The following is a 15,709-nucleotide window of genomic DNA, read 5'->3' as shown; positions in this document are numbered from 1 at the left end:
TGTACAAACATGCTGATTTAAAACCTCCAACAGAATCTGACAATCTGTCGTGCTTAATTGTGATGCATTTGTTGGTGAGGCAAAGCATGCACATTTGGATGGGGTATCATCTAAGGTCAGTGGGAAATTGGTTTTCACTAGTGACTTCACAGACGCTCAACACAATGAAGCACAAAAATGGGGCCTTTTTAGAAGGGCTTAAATTTTAATCATGACTTGAGTAATCAAAATCTACCTGTTTGAAGGTTGATATTCAATCTCTACTCAAAGTTTAATGCATTTTTTTTAAAGAAGTTGACCGTGTATATTTTTTTGAATTATTAATTAATACATGATACACGTTATATCTCTTATATAATATTACTGATGATTTTAAATATAATTCAAAATTATCTACTCTTATAAGAAAATTGGTTAGAATTTAAATTTTTCTCACCAAATTAGTTCCAATTTTATCTTTTCCCCCCCAAGTTTACCTTTATAATTAATGTTTCTCTCTCTATTATATAAGTAGATTTTTTTTTGGTGAAAAATAAGCACTTAATCATATAAAAATCGCACATACTTTTGATCTTATTTAAAAGTGGAGTTTATAATTAAAAAAAAGTGGATATAATGTTTTCCTCAAAAATCAAGTAGTATTTCTCAGTCAATAGCTAAAGACTAATCCTTTTAAGATGTAGAGATTATCAAAGTGGGTTTTGCCTCTTTCAACAAAGCCTCTTCCTTGCTCACGGCCTGATTCAAGCCCAAGACATCATATTTAAAGGACTGGCCATCTACCAACTATAATGGGCTTTGTTGATAAATAGATATAGTGTCTGTCTGGTTAGGCGTTCTAAGCATCATAAGTGGCTTATAAGCCTGAAAAGTACAATTGCAAATTGTGATGCTGTTTGGTTGAGCGATTGGCCAATCTGACTTTTGTATAAAAAGCTACAACAAGCTATAAGCTAAAATTAACAGCTTATGACTTATAGCTTTTGAAACATGGGGAGAGAAAAAATTAATAAACTTATTACCTCTTTTGGTTCTTATTATAAGCCTCAAATAACTAATTTGTAGATAACAAAAAATCAGTTAAAATTAGTTGAAAGTAATAAATAAGTTAGAAATATACTTTTGTTTTTAAATATACTCCTAGAAATATACTTTTATTTTTTCATGTTTTACTTTATATTTAAATTATTTTTTATGACTTCTCTAAAGTTTTAAATTTTAATTCACTCATTAAATTTGACATTTTCATATTAAATTATTTTAATTTCATTGTATTATGTGAAATTATTTTTTTTAAACATGTTTCATTATTTATTAAAACCCATACTTATTTTGGTAATTTTACAACCAAACTTACTTTTACTCAATCATAATCCAAACAATTTTTTATCAATATTAATTTTGCAAACTAGTTTTTTTAATTCCAGTCCAAACACAATTCAACTTATCCAATTTAGCTTTTATCCAATTTTACTTTTTCAAGAACTACTTTTCTAATTACTGATCTAAACAGATCCATAGTTGATGGATCATGATCGGCAAGTGCTTATCAATTATGGGCTTGGAATCTGGGGCCCATTCGAAGTGGAGCCTTCTTTTTTAGGTGCAGGTGGAGCCTTCTTTTTTAAATCCTCAAGTAATCCTCAAACTTGTCAACGGATCTTGGAGCCTAGGATGAGTTATTGTTTAATTTCTCCTTCTCAAGCCTCATTTCTTACGAATAACAATATTTTTGATATCATAAATATGAAAACTTGAGAAAAATTGCTAAACAAATTCCCCTTATTATTTATTATTTAAAAGTACTTGATCAATTCATTTTGCAACTTTTATCCAGGTGTGTGCAATTTATTTTCACATACAAATGAAAACTATTTGTAATGAAGATATGTTACACGTTATTTCCCTATTAAAAAAGAGTTCTATTCAAGTCTTTTTAAGAAGAACTATATTTTAAAATAAGGACTTTTCAACAATTTTATCTATTTTTAATTTTAAAATAAAAATGCATTTTTACCCAATGGAACACCGAACACTAGTCTCCTCCTTTTTTTTTTTTAACCAAGAAAAAAAAAAGAGATTCCTAACAAAGATAGCACAGCAGAAAAAGAGTAACGGTGGCAAGGGTAGTACCGGACCAGGTATATTTGGAGGGGAAGAATGTTCCTTTGAAACCTTTGAGTCAGAGCTGAAGACACCACCTGCGACTGCTAGTGCATTTACCAACTCAAGTTCCAGCGCCACAACCTCCGCGGGAGCAGCTAGAGCAATTTGTATATCCGTGGTAGATATCTCTAATTATTTCTTCTTTGTCTCTCTCTCTCTAAATATATATTTTGGATTCATCTCTGTTTTCTGGTTCTGAAAAGCCCAGATCGCTTGATGATGCCATTGATTGTTGCATATCAGCTGTCTCGGTGTATGGTTTTGGATTTTAGCTATTTATTTTGTGGGTTAACCGTTAACGAGCAATACTGATTTTTCCTTTGATTTCTGAGCGGTGAGCGATATTCATTTCATATTTTTTTAGGTGAATAGTTTTTACTGCTAAGCTTACTTTACATTGAACTGAATTTGGATGGAGAAAGAACAGAAAGGGGGGGTGGAGGAGAGATGGCACCTGAATTTTGTTATATCAAGGTGCCACCAAATACCTATTCATGTCGGTGAAAAAAGAAGCTCCTTCGAAAGCTCCATGAACAGAACGGCAAAGGGATTCAAAAGATAATTTCTTTCATCATTAGTCATCTACAGTCGAACACTTAACTGAATATTAATTTGGAAACAATTCCTTTTTTCGTTGTTTACATTTTCTGGGTTTCATTCCATCAATCCTGCTGGAATGATGATAACACTCTGTACTCAGGTAAAATGTGACAACACTTTCTCCCATAACCTACAATGTGTTTTTAAGTGTTCATCTATTATTACGCCTGGGCAGAAGTGAAGTGTTACTTTCACCCAAAACGAATTATAGGAAGTCAAATGTACTTGCGTATCATGCCTGTTAGGCTATTATTACATGTTCATTCATGATCTTAGCCAATCCTTGTACAGCAGTCTAAGATCACTTTTGGCTGATTATCAGGTGGAAGGGTACCAAAATCAGGTTGCCATTCTTAATGGACTTAAGTCCTTCCTTGAGTGTTTCTGTTGTTTTTTCTTCCTCTTTTTTTTTTTTTTTTTTTTTTGTTGTTGGGGGGGGGGGTGTTGGTGGATGTTTTCTTGATATCTGGTTACTTGCTTGGCTGGTAGGGATTCTCAGCCAAGGTTCTAAATTTCCAAACTTCCCTTCTTTTTTAAGTGTTATACTTCATTTCCACACAGGTTGGCATCTTGTTTAATCTATATCTCACGCTTAGAACTAAGGAATATCACAGCACTTTGTAGGTTGCTTCTTAGACTTTGGTTGAAGAATTTTGTTGCTATTTGATGAAGGTTACGATATGCTTAGTTGTTAAGCAACACATTTTTGAATCCCAGATTAAATTAGAAAACATCATAGGTGTTTTGATAAGTATTCATCTTTGCTTATTGTAATAAAATATAAAAGCAACACAGCGACGTAGCTAGAATTTCAGAAGTGGTCATGCCTTTAGTTTGCGTGTTTCCTTAACATCTTGGAAAGAAATTAAAATTTTAGAAGTTACTTCTGCTGTATTTAAGTAATTTGAAGAAAGGATGTTTGACATGTAGGTGAAATGCAGAATCAGGATGCAAATCAGCTTCCCGAAGTGGATTCCTTGCCAGATGGGTTTGTTGATAGCACTACAGAGCCTCTTGCTCCTCCAACTCCAAAACCTGAGCAAGAGAAGCTGCTGAATAATTATAAGGATAGTGATTCATCAGATGTTGGCCATTCTAATGACTCATCAAACGAGTTGGCAGTAAAAGAATATCAAAACAATCATGGTAAGGAAGACTGGTGAGCAACTCAGAACTCCTTTTATTCCCATATTTAAACTTCATACTTTTGGTGCATCAGATTGTTCAGTGGAGGTTCCCTGTAGTAGCTTGATGCAGCAGACAGAAAGTATACAGGTTCCCCCTTCTGTGGGTGATTCTGATTCTGAGGTTCCACTATCCAGTTGCAGTGAGGTGAAAGATCATCAGGGAGAACGTCAAAGCTCTGAAAGAAGTAAATATTGTTTGCCTTGATGCATTTCACTCTTTACATAGGTGTTGTAACTACATGCTAATTGGGTTTACCCGTTATGGAAGATATATGATTAAGATCTTGATCTTGAATTGAGAAATTTCTTTATGATTTTTATGTTAAACCATTCTTCATATGGTGCCAAGGATTCATCTACTGATGTTTTGAAGTCCAATCCGTGGTGATGATGTATAAATCTCCCTCTCTCTTTTTTTTTTCCTCTCTCTTTTGGTTGGTCTTCTGTTCTCTTCTTTTATTCATTTTCTCCTGGTAGACATTTATGTATTAGTATGCTGCTGGGGAAGTGGGCTGCCACATTGATGGATTTTTAGTGATTATTTACTGACAAAAAAGTATGATCTTACAATTTTTTGGCAAAAAACGGATCAGCTTTTTGCAGACCCACTCAAAAGATCCTGAAACCAATGCTTTTCTCTAGCAGATTGAATTTGTGATGCATTGTTGGCCTCAAATTTTCACGCATTCAACTATCACAATTTCCTTCTCTATCCTTATCCATGGAATTTTTTTCTCATAAGTAGGAGAGGGGGATTGGGGGAGCATAGGTGTAATTTTTCAGTAGTTTCTTGTTTTAGATGATGCATTTATGATTGGCATCTTCTTTTCTTTATGTCCCTTTGTTCCAATATAATAATATAGTTAGCCAAAGTTGTTAGTCATGGTAGCCATTGGATTAAGTGTCTCCCTAGTGTCTATTTAAAGCAATCCTTGGACCATTGAAAGGTTTTTGTGGAGTGATACAAGTAGTTCTTCAGATAACTGTACCATCCTTTCCCCCATTTCAATGATCAATGGGATCTCATCATGTTTCAAGGATTTGTCTTTGGCCCTCTAGATCATACAACAACAACAACAACAAACCTTATTCCACAATTTGAAGTCAACTATATGGATTGCACAAAGCTATGTGCTCGATCAATAGCTAATTCTTTGGATATATTATTCATGAAGAGATCCCCATTTGATAACTTCTTAGAATGCCCTCTTTGTTTTCATTTACATCTCTTCCTAGGGCTAAAGACCATTTGCTTAACTCCTTATGGGCCCCCTAGAATTCTTCTTTACACATATTAAAACCACCATAAATGATTTCTTACCAATTTATTGTTCTTAGATCCCATGTCAACTTCTCTCCATATACAATTTATTGCACATCCATTTCAGTATCCTTAATCTACTTCCCAAAATTTTTGCTCTTTTTTCCCCTTTAATGCCTGACATTCACTGTCATATTGTATCATCGGTCTAATAACAAACCTAATTTGCACTCATGGTTCTCGCAATTCATATGCATAACATTTCCATCAATTGCATCGTCATGTGGTAACATCTCTTCCCAGCACTCCAGGTCATAAAGTATACATATTAGCAAAATTAGATTTTCATATTTGTTGGGAAGAACCATGAGTGAAATTGGGATATATTGCCTTTTGATTTTGCTTTTTTTTTTTTTGAACAATCCTATTTATTGAGGCTTGACCATTGAACTTTGCTATCCCTTTGTCAGGGTTAAAAATCTTCTGTATTAAAAGCAAAATGAATTGAACAAGATCTTAAATTATCTGTTGGATAATTGTAATAACAATTCATTGACTAACTTCTCTTATTCCTTTGCACTGTAGACCTTGTACCATGCCATATATCTTCTAAATCTTTGGTATGATTTTGTAAACTGAAATAATCTATTGATTTCCTTCTATGCTTGAGCAGATGGCATGTTTGTTTTTTGTGCTCTAATGAAATGAATCAGTTAGGTTTGCCAATTTCTACAAACCCGTTCTAATACATGCTAACAGATCTCCATGTTTTAGTGTAGGGTATTTATTCCTCTATCTGACAGTTTTATTTTCTGAATCTTACATGGCTTTGTTGCCCTTACCGCTCATTGCTGTTGCAGCCACTGGTGATTGTTCGGAAGCAAAAGTTATACCTCAAAAAAATTCACATTCTTCGGAGACTGCTGATTCTTCAAAAACCAAAAAACCTGTTAGTGAACCAACTCTGTTGATTCCCAGTCATTCATTCACATATTGACACATCAATGGCTGGCATATATCTTCTTTTTCCTCTACATCTTCTTAGTTATTGAATCCAACTTCCACATCAATGACTTGGTTGGTAATATTATTATGCAGACATTTTTTATTAACTTCGTGATTCTTTATTATTGTTTCATGATTGCCATTCTTTCTTGCTACAACCCATGATAACTGTGCAGATAGCGGGTTGGCATTAAATTGTAATTAATTTTTTTTTGTCTTGTTAACACATCCAGGAGTGGTAGTCCATGTATATTGAGAATCTATGCTTCACAAAAAATTTAGTGAAAAATCTAAACTAAGTGGGATCTTTTAACTTGCAAGAATCTAGTATTGCATAACAAAAGAATAGTGACAGCAAGCGCCAAGTAACTTTTCCTTTACAATTCGTAGAGGAAAGGAGCTTTAACAGTGAAACCCTAGTAGGTAGTTGATCTTTTGTGTCTGTCCAGCAATGAATGCAAAACTGGAATTGATCTATCCTTTTACCTTCCAATATTGAATGACAACAATCTCAAAAGAACTTAAATTTTCAGGAACCTGCTGAAACAAAACGGAAGAGTACAAAGCGTATGTTTAAGTCAGAAAAGGAATTGTTAGAGTTTACGCTCAAGTATCAACAAGTATTGGCAGAAAGAGATGCAGGTATGTCAGCACGAACATTTTCAGCTTTTCATAATTATCTTTTCATCTTGAAAAGGGGTAAGACGAGAGGATGTGAATTGGTCCAGGTTTCATAGACAGAAGATAAGTTGAAGTAAAAGATAAGAGCCACATCTGCTGGCGAATGGGCCTTTAGACCTGTATAGATACTTTGAGACTAGATAAGATTCTGTGGAGAATGCTCCCCGTAGTTAATTGTGACTATTGAAAAAAAAAAATTGTCGCCCACTGTGTGAGATAAGCTTTATTTTGTCCATGAACTTTTTCCCTTTTAATTTGCAGCCCTTGCTGTGCGAGATAAGCTTGAGTCACTGTGCAGGGAGCTACAGCGTCAAAATAAGATGCTCATGGTATGTCTCTATAGCACCAAGACCTTTTAAACTGATTGTATAGTTTTCCAGATGCAGTTCACTGAAAAAGTAGTTGCCTTTCATATATTATATTATGTACTTATGATCCGTTGATTAAACATGCAGCGCTTGCTGGAAACTTGAACCCTCTAAATAAATCACCATACGTATTCCTGTGTACAACTTAATTCTGTTTGCAGCTATTATGGCACTCGTACATCATCCATACTGCATCTTGTGTCTTCTATCTGTGGCATCTATTACCTCTCTGCCCCTCCTCAATGTCCTCCTCAGCCACATTTCCTTTCCTGTCATAGATTTGTAATCATATCTTCATATTTTATGTGAGCAAACATGTTAAGTTGATTTTTACATGGCAAACACTGTTTAAAAGATTTCCTTATCACCCACCCATATTGGTGGAAACAAATATCTCTGTGGCAACATTATTTGTTAGTGAACTAAATGAAATTCGTATTACTTGTGTCCTCATCTGCATTCTCTCTTAGCTTCTCTGCTAGTTATTACAGAAGGAATGCAACTTATGTGGCCTTCTCACCTTGCTCCAAAGTGAAGAACTATAAGCTTTTCTTGATAAGTTTAGCTGTCTTTGATTATTTCCAAATATCCATATAGCTTTATGATTCATTTCTTTATTCTCCTCACTAAATTCTTTTCAGTGCAACATCAATTTGTCTAAATGTATACTAGGTTGATCATGACATACTTCATGCACGAGTTTACAATTGTCCTTTTAGTCCATCTAGGTTTTGTTATGAGCATATAATAGAGTCATGCTTAGAATCACGGGCTGACTTCAGGATTCTCGTGCATTCAATGGTTGGTTTTGTGTTCATTTTTATGACCATAGTGATTCTTGAAACACTTGGTTTTGAGATCAATTGTCTTTTAAGTTAGATGGGTGGCAGACTATGTTGCTTAAAACTAGTTCCTCTTTCATGGAGCTGTGTATCATCTGTCTCTGCTACCTTTAGGGTTGTTTGTCAGCTGGGTTTGACCCTACCTTATGTCCAGCTCAAACCCTTTAGGCTACAAATCACGGCTTGTGGCCTAGCCCAACCTGGGTGACATAATGCTTGACTCTTTGGCAAGGTTCAAAAAACCAGACTGGATAATGAATCGGTCGAAGCAGTGGCTCAGGGGTTAATAGGTCAGATTGGGAATGATTCAAATAATAAAATTTAATTAAAACGTATAAAATATTCATATTTAAATATGAAAAAAAATCTAATTTTATTTAAAATATACAAATTATATTGTTTATGCACATAAATTATTTCTTCTTTTCATTTCCATTTTTAAATCCCTACATGTGACCCACTTTTTTTTTTTGTTCTTTCTCTTCCGTTTTTGCTTCAGTGTTTAACACGCTAGCTAGAGGGCAGGGGCTAATAGTCTAATACTGACATGCTTTTCTTCTTCCCTTGCCTTTCATTCTTGAACTTCCCATAGCGTCTTCGTCTTCACTCTTCATTCTTCTTTATTGTGCCTTGTGCGGGTGACCATTCCTTCTTCATTCTTCAGCACCATGGTCTTGCTTCTTCAACTTCTAGCAGCTTCCATGGTTTCTCCCTTCAGATCAAACCTCCGAACTCTGTCCTCCTGTTCCCTTTGTCCTTCCTCCCTTCCTTCTCTTCTGGGTAAAAATATAGTGACCCAATGTGACCCGCCAAACCACTTGGTTACTTCGGTTTTTACCGGGTCACCCCAATTTAGGTCAGGTTACACTAGGTTGGTCTTTCTCCAGTTTAGGAGGTAAACCAGATCGGACAACTGGCCGGTCCAGTCTGATTTTTTGAACTTTGCTTTTTGGGCCAAAACAATACCAAGTCTGAGTTGGCCGGATATTTTTAAAAAAAAAAAAGAAAAAAGAAAAAAAGAAAAACCATAGTGGCCAATTTCATTTTGAGGCAAGAAGAAATGATCAACGGATAATAGGGACGATATTATATTAATCTGGCATCCTCCCTTTTATTTTTTATTTTTTATTTTTTTCCCCATCTGTGCACATCTGATGGGAACCAACCAAAATGTTATTATTAATGCTTTTGTTTGTCAAATATGATGGTAACAACTAAAAATCATCATATGGAATGGATTTGGGTTTCCAATTACATTTCAATCTGATATTGTCTCTACTTTAGTACTTTTGCCTGTTCTCTTTGAAGATTACCGTGAAGTTTTATGAGATTCTGGTTCAACCGACTTCAGGCTTTACATCATGGCTTTCTTAATGGAAAGACTTAGACTGTTTTGTTAATTTTCAGGAAGAATGCAAACGTGTGTCAACTGAGGGACAAAACTTGAGGTTAGACTTATCAGCCAAGTTCCAAGATGCAATAAAGGTTTGATCCTGGTCGCTTATTTTTCTTCAGAGTCTGAGATATAGTCTTAAGTAACTTGCATGTGGTATACTGAGCTTTTTATCTTCCATTATGGTATGTCAAATTTAATGGAATTTCTTTCTTTGTTTTCCTTTTTTGGTAGACAATGCAATTTGTTTTAATTAGAAGTTTTTTCTATCACATCATCTTTGGGATAGGTTTATTTTCATGCGCTCTTTGACCCTATGTTTGAACTTGATACGAGGAAACTGGAGGGAAAGGAAAATTTTTATTAGCTCAATTTAAAAAATTAGAGAAGTGAGGTTATAAAATTTTGATGAAGAGAATATGTAAGATAACAGCGTAAGAAAAATTAATTAAAAGCTTTTAACTTCACTTATTTAATTTTTTAAATTGAGTTCATTAAAATTTTTCCTCACCTCCATTTCTCATACCAAACGGACCTGAGGGTCTCAACTTTATTTGGGGAGGATCTCCTATCCTTTGTCTTTTGTATTTTTCTGACATTGTTCTCTCATTTCAACAATAAATCCTGTTTTTCCTTTTTACTAGTAACAAAGAATGCCATCCGTTCTAACTAAGAAGGCCCAAGGCTTATCCATGAGGGGGACACAAAGGACACCGAAGGCAAAAATTGCAACAGAAATTGCTTTTCTACGTTTTATTTTTTCTGTCAGAGCAGGTTATATTTAGTTAATTTTATTCCTTAGCAGAAAAATAGCTTTTGCCTCTGCATTGATGGGTGGCTGAAGATGCAGATAGAAAAAGTAATGAATAGAAATAATAGAGTGGAAGAGAAGGTTGTAGAGCTTAAACATATTTTGTCTTTTATTCCATACCTGTGTATAATCAATTAGGGAGAAGCAATTACCTTTGTACTGCTATCAATTAATATCCTAATCACATAAATCAATCACCTACGATGTTTTCTCTGAACATCCAGTATTCATTGTGAGAATTGAGTTTTGTTCTCTCCCTATGTTTTGCTTTCTTATTTTAGTCTCGCTTGCTCTTTTCTACAGGATGTGGGAATTAAGCTTGAAGAACAAAAGGATGAGTGCCTTTCTCAGCTGAAGGAGAATGAAATGTAAGACCTTGGATGTTATGATTGGTCATTGGTTAGGGAACTTGGGATTGCACATCTTTTTCCATCAGTACCGCTACTTTCTTTTTGCTTTATCTTGCTATAATTTGAGATAGAATGGAATGTGTTTTAACTACTGCATTCCTAGATAGGGATGCTAATTTTACATGCTCATAAATCTGAATGTGGGTTACCTTGGACGGGGACTGGGATTGGAAGATTTTTTCCTCTGTGGGGGATGGGTGTTGGGGGTAGATTTTTTGTCAGATATTGGTGGTCTACCTCTGTAGGTGGTCTTGCATTTTCCATTTGGACCATGCTACTCTCTTATGTTATCATGATTCATGAGAACGGTTTTGAGCACTGATCATAAGAATTTTATAATATGATGCTTATTTCCAGGTCTATTCTGCAAGAACTCGGTCTGTAGACTTCATTTCATGCTTCATCCTCTCTTTTTTTTTTTTTTCTTGGTCCATAGTCCATGTGGTATATTGAGTTTTTTCTAAATCCTTTCTGCTCTGTTGTTCATCTCCTTCTATCTCTCTTCTCTCTCCCCTCTTCATTTCCCTCTCCTGAGAGCTCTTTTTCTTTTTCCTTTTTCCTTCTGTTCTGGTAATCGTTTCATATGTTTTTCTGTTCGTGACATAGGAGTGGGAAATGGTCAGGTGCCCCAACTCGCTGATTAGCCCTTATTTATACCGTCTCAGGTTGTTAGCCTGCTCCAACTGAAAAACTTTAACTGACAAGTTGGTTAATCAAAATATTAATAACTATATTTAAACTGACTTCTTCTTGGTATAATTTCGTTTGTTACTAAATAATTTTTACACTTATATGAACTTCATCAACATCAAATAAAATATTTTTTACTGTAAAATAAAATTGTATGAAAGATTTCCCTTCCAATTTCTATTCTAATTTTTTTTCTTGAACTATATGAAAATTCAATATAAAAGAATGTAGCAGACAGCATTTCATAGTGTTGACAATTTTGATTTGTGCTCATCTTTAATTTGTTTCTCTCTGTTCATGTGTTCTTAATTAATCATCCTATAATTTTTGTTACACTTCATGTTTGAGTATCTATAATGGAACAAAAAGGTCAAGAATATTGATTTATTTTATGGTCCGATAGCAGTATTATTGTTAGCATTAAATATATATATATATTCCTTATTTAGGTTAAGAAACAAGTTGAAGCAGCTTGCTGATCAATATACACTATCCGAGCAACAATATGACCAGAAGGTGGAATTTATTACATGTGTGGCTGACTTTTTTGGTATAATTCTATTTAAAAATTTTGCAGCTGATATTTACTTCCATGATTGTGTATTCAAATCCACAGTTGAAGCAGAAGGCTTTGGAGCTTCAGATTGCTGATTTGAAAATTAAGCAATATGAGGAAAAATTGATTCAGGAACAGTCTCAGATGAAAGTATATGCAGAACAAGTGTCTCAGCTACTGGCAACTGAGAAAAATTTGCGCTTGCAGCTCACTGCTGATGGAGAAAAATTCCAACAATTCCAGGTTAATACGATTCTGTTTCATATATCATTGTGCAATCTGAATTAAAGCCACAGCAGTCTTCTCACTGGTTGTAGAAAACTTCGCTTTGCTTTAATGGTGTAATTTGAAACCCGTTGGTTTTCAAGGCGGAGGGGGAAAAATTGATTTGAGTGTTGAAAATAATTATATTTTCTTTTATCCCCAGAAAAGAAAAGGTTGTTAAGTGAGCCATACATTGATGGAGGCTTTAGTTTGAGACATTACTATCGGCCCTTTTTTTCATTATTCAATTGTTTGACCCCCTCTTGAATTACTTGATACATGTGTGTGTGTAGTTTATGCCTGAACGTGACTTGTTCCTTATTATGCATTGATTTTTCAGGAAGCATTGTTAAAGAGCAATGAGGTTTTTGAAACATTTAAACAAGAGATTGAGAAGGTACACGACATTTTCTTTGAAAAAATTGTATGTGTTCACAAGTCATGTTTGCTGGTCCCTATGTAGTTTGCAGGAATTTTATTCTAAAGTTATCTGCTTTTTTCGTTTTTTCTGGAAACATTCAGATGACAAAATCAATCAAGGAACTCAAAAAGGAGAATCAATTTTTGAGGAGTAAAACTGAGAAGTCTGATGTTACTCTCATAGAGTTAGTTGATGAGGTATACGATGTTTACCCCATTTGCATGTTGGTCTTATATTCTGGGCAATTTACCATTCAGTCTGCGAGGACAGCATTAGCATCCCGTTCTTCCATGTATGCATACAGAGTTCAGTCTACCTAATTGCGCAACGTGATTTTTTACGCTTTATGAACTTACTTGCATCATGTGTAAATTCCTGTAACCTTGAATTTACAGATATTCTCACATATTACGACTTATGGGCGCCTTTTTAGGTTAGTTTTTTTGGTATCCATTGGGTGTTATCTGGTTATCCAACATTCCTACCTGGGTACTTAGCTTACGCCTTAGAGCCTTAAAGCTGCTGCTTGCATTTCCATTCCAAGTGGCCAACTACCATATCCCTTCTCCAGTAAAAGAGACCACACACCTTTGTCATATTTTTAGATTATTGCAGATTCTCCTTCTTAGTGATAGTTATTCGAGGTTTTTGTTTGGACGATCTACACAGGTGTCTATCCATAGTAGCCTAGTTCCTAATATTCTCGGCTCCATATCTGGCAGATAGCATGCCATATCTTTCTTGTGGTTGATGAAGTCACTATCGAGGACCATTCAGTAATACCACTAAGCAGCACTGAAGCTATATAAGATGCATGGAGACATGAGATGTTCTCATTTTACAATCCACTAGCATGGATATCCCGCATGGGCCACTTCCCTGAATTTTCAACTTTGCCAGCTTTTTAGAATATTATTTATACAATTTATTTAACAATTCTGCATTGTCCGATCAAGAATATGATTTAAGCACCATGCCTTATCCTTAGGCATCCGTGATACCTGGGAAAATAATGCTATTATGCGGAGAAGTCCCTTAATCTTTTTGGCCCTTTAGAATTGAGTTCCTGGCATGATTAATTATCTTTTAGCTAGTTTTAAATAGCAAATCTCTGGTTCAAGAGCATAATGTCAAGTTTCTGAATTCCCTATTAGCTTGAATTGTTTTAGAAGAAAGAAATACATGGATATGAGAAGTTAAAATCCAAGTTTTGTTGATAATTTCTTTTCTCATATATCATTTGGCATGATTTGTAGAAGTTGTAGCTTTTTAAAAACAGCCATCATTTTTTATTGAAAATTCAGGAAAATTAAAAGTATGACTAATATCCATTCTGGATTCCCCATGCACTTTTCCCCCCCTAATTTGAGACTCACATCTGTAAGAGAAGATTAACATTTCTTTGGAAATGTTTTGCTTTTTCGTTCTTATATTTTTAATCTGCCATGCGATTTGAGCATTGTGATTATTTATTGTCAAAATGGTGATATTTTTTCCCTTGAGCAGCGTGAGCGCTTGAAGAAACAGCTGGAGAAAACAAAAAATCAGAAAGAAAAGTTGGAATCGTTATGCAGATCCCTTCAGGCAGAAAGGAAGCAAAATTTATCAGGGAGCAAGAGTGATAACTCAGTTCCAACATGAACAAGAGCTTATTAAGAACATGTCAATGAACTATCTCCTTGAAGCCATGTCTCAAAAATTATTATCATGTATTTGCGAAATTCTAATCTTTCCATTATTACTGATATATTGCAATTATTCTCAGGTTGTGCTTTCTTGTTTAACTTCTCTTCTGTTGACCCATCCTATTAGAAGATCTGATTTTATTTTCTAGTTTTTCTTGTGATTCTCTTGGAATATCTTTACGATTTGATTATTTGTAAGGATCTGATTTTATAAATACTTTTCTTCATCAGGATCGAGTATTGGTAAGACCCAGTTCTGAATGAGCGGTTCAAAATTATTTTATTTTTAATTTATTATTTTTGCATATGATATGTCAGAATTATGGTTACAAACTTCTCATCTCCCAATAACAAGAGAGTAGAGGCAGGAAGAGGCAAGGCTTGTATTAATGAACCTGTACTTGGGTTTAAGAAGTCGCTTTGTGTGCAAAATAGGTTAAAATAAGGAATTAAAATACAATGAAACAATTTATAATTCAAAATATTTTTCGTGTTATTAAATGATAACAACTGAAAATACAAAAAATATTTCATGTAGTTATACTGTTTTTAATGTAAAAGCTATTTAATTAATTGGAGTAAATTAAGAAATTAAATAAATTACTAAATTCTAACAAATGCTACCTAATCTTCTTAAAATATCTTACATATAATTTTTGCATCTGAATTTATAAATTAAATAAATTAGTTTAGAAAATGATAGATATGAAGAAAAAGAATTGAGGTTTTATATTAAAGATTAAAATTAACTTTCTAACTAACTCATACATTTAGGATAAGAAGAATGTTAAATAAATTAAATATCAAAACTACAAAACATGTCATGAGTGAGGCATCTTCTATTTTCTCTTTAATAAAGTAATAAAAAAAATTTTATCAAAAAAGAATTAATTAAATATACTACACATTTTTTTGGTACTATCTAAGGATTTAATAAAAAATTACCCAAATCTTTTTTTTTTCCCTGATGAAATTACCCAACTCCTCTAACGTCCCAAAGGTGTTGCAACTACCTTCTCCACTGTTACATTTTGTGGGAACGAAATTAACTTTGTCGACAAGGCATTGATCCAAAAAATTTTATGGATAAGGAGTTTTCTTTTCAGAAATACGCTATTTATTAAAACATTAATCATCATAATCAATTTGTATAATGAAATTGATAACATATATACAGGGCAGCTTATATTCTTCACATAATATATTTAAAAACATATTTAGGTTTACTTTTTATTATTAAAAATTATTAGTCTATATAGATGTAGAGTCAAAATAAATACTACCTCTAGTTCTTAATATAAAGTTAGTTGACTAATTTAAGTAGATTAAAAAAAATTAATTAAGTTAGTTATTTATAAAAAAAATAGGT

General features: G+C 33.9%; 1 protein-coding gene across 2 annotated transcripts; it reads left to right on the top strand.

Annotated features, from left to right (window-relative positions):
- Positions 1-2,138: 2,138 nt before the first annotated feature.
- Positions 2,139-14,538, top strand: LOC114738200 (alpha-taxilin). Of its 2 annotated transcripts, XM_028926224.1 has the most exons (13): positions 2,139-2,284; positions 3,697-3,912; positions 3,986-4,138; positions 6,075-6,163; positions 6,753-6,861; positions 7,162-7,229; positions 9,518-9,595; positions 10,618-10,682; positions 11,864-11,930; positions 12,031-12,213; positions 12,575-12,631; positions 12,757-12,852; positions 14,162-14,538. In XM_028926224.1, the coding sequence occupies exons 2-13, from the start codon at positions 3,702-3,704 to the stop codon at positions 14,294-14,296; spliced, it is 1,311 nt and encodes a 436-aa protein (XP_028782057.1). In that variant the 5' UTR covers positions 2,139-2,284; positions 3,697-3,701; the 3' UTR covers positions 14,297-14,538. The 2 variants fall into 2 exon arrangements, with proteins under 2 accessions (XP_028782057.1, XP_028782058.1); XM_028926225.1 differs by lacking the exon at positions 2,139-2,284 and having other exon boundaries at positions 3,681-3,912.
- Positions 14,539-15,709: the final 1,171 nt, after the last annotated feature.

This window comes from Neltuma alba, unplaced genomic scaffold (genome assembly GCF_004799145.2).
Source record: "Neltuma alba isolate B1F8T4 unplaced genomic scaffold, ASM479914v2 tig00013556_pilon, whole genome shotgun sequence".
Classification (NCBI taxonomy): Eukaryota; Viridiplantae; Streptophyta; class Magnoliopsida; order Fabales; family Fabaceae; genus Neltuma; species Neltuma alba.
The sequence above is the reverse complement of the archived record's forward strand: the minus strand, read 5'-3'. Positions and strand labels throughout refer to the sequence as shown.

Excerpts from the sequence above, each read along its gene's own strand:
- LOC114738200 (XM_028926224.1), top strand. The coding sequence starts at position 3,702 with ATGCAGAATCAGGATGCAAATCAGCTTCCCGAAGTGGATTCCTTGCCA. Across the intron at positions 9,596-10,617 it reads AGTTCCAAGATGCAATAAAG|GATGTGGGAATTAAGCTTGA; the intron begins GTTTGATCCTGG and ends TCTTTTCTACAG. Across the intron at positions 12,632-12,756 it reads TTAAACAAGAGATTGAGAAG|ATGACAAAATCAATCAAGGA; the intron begins GTACACGACATT and ends GGAAACATTCAG.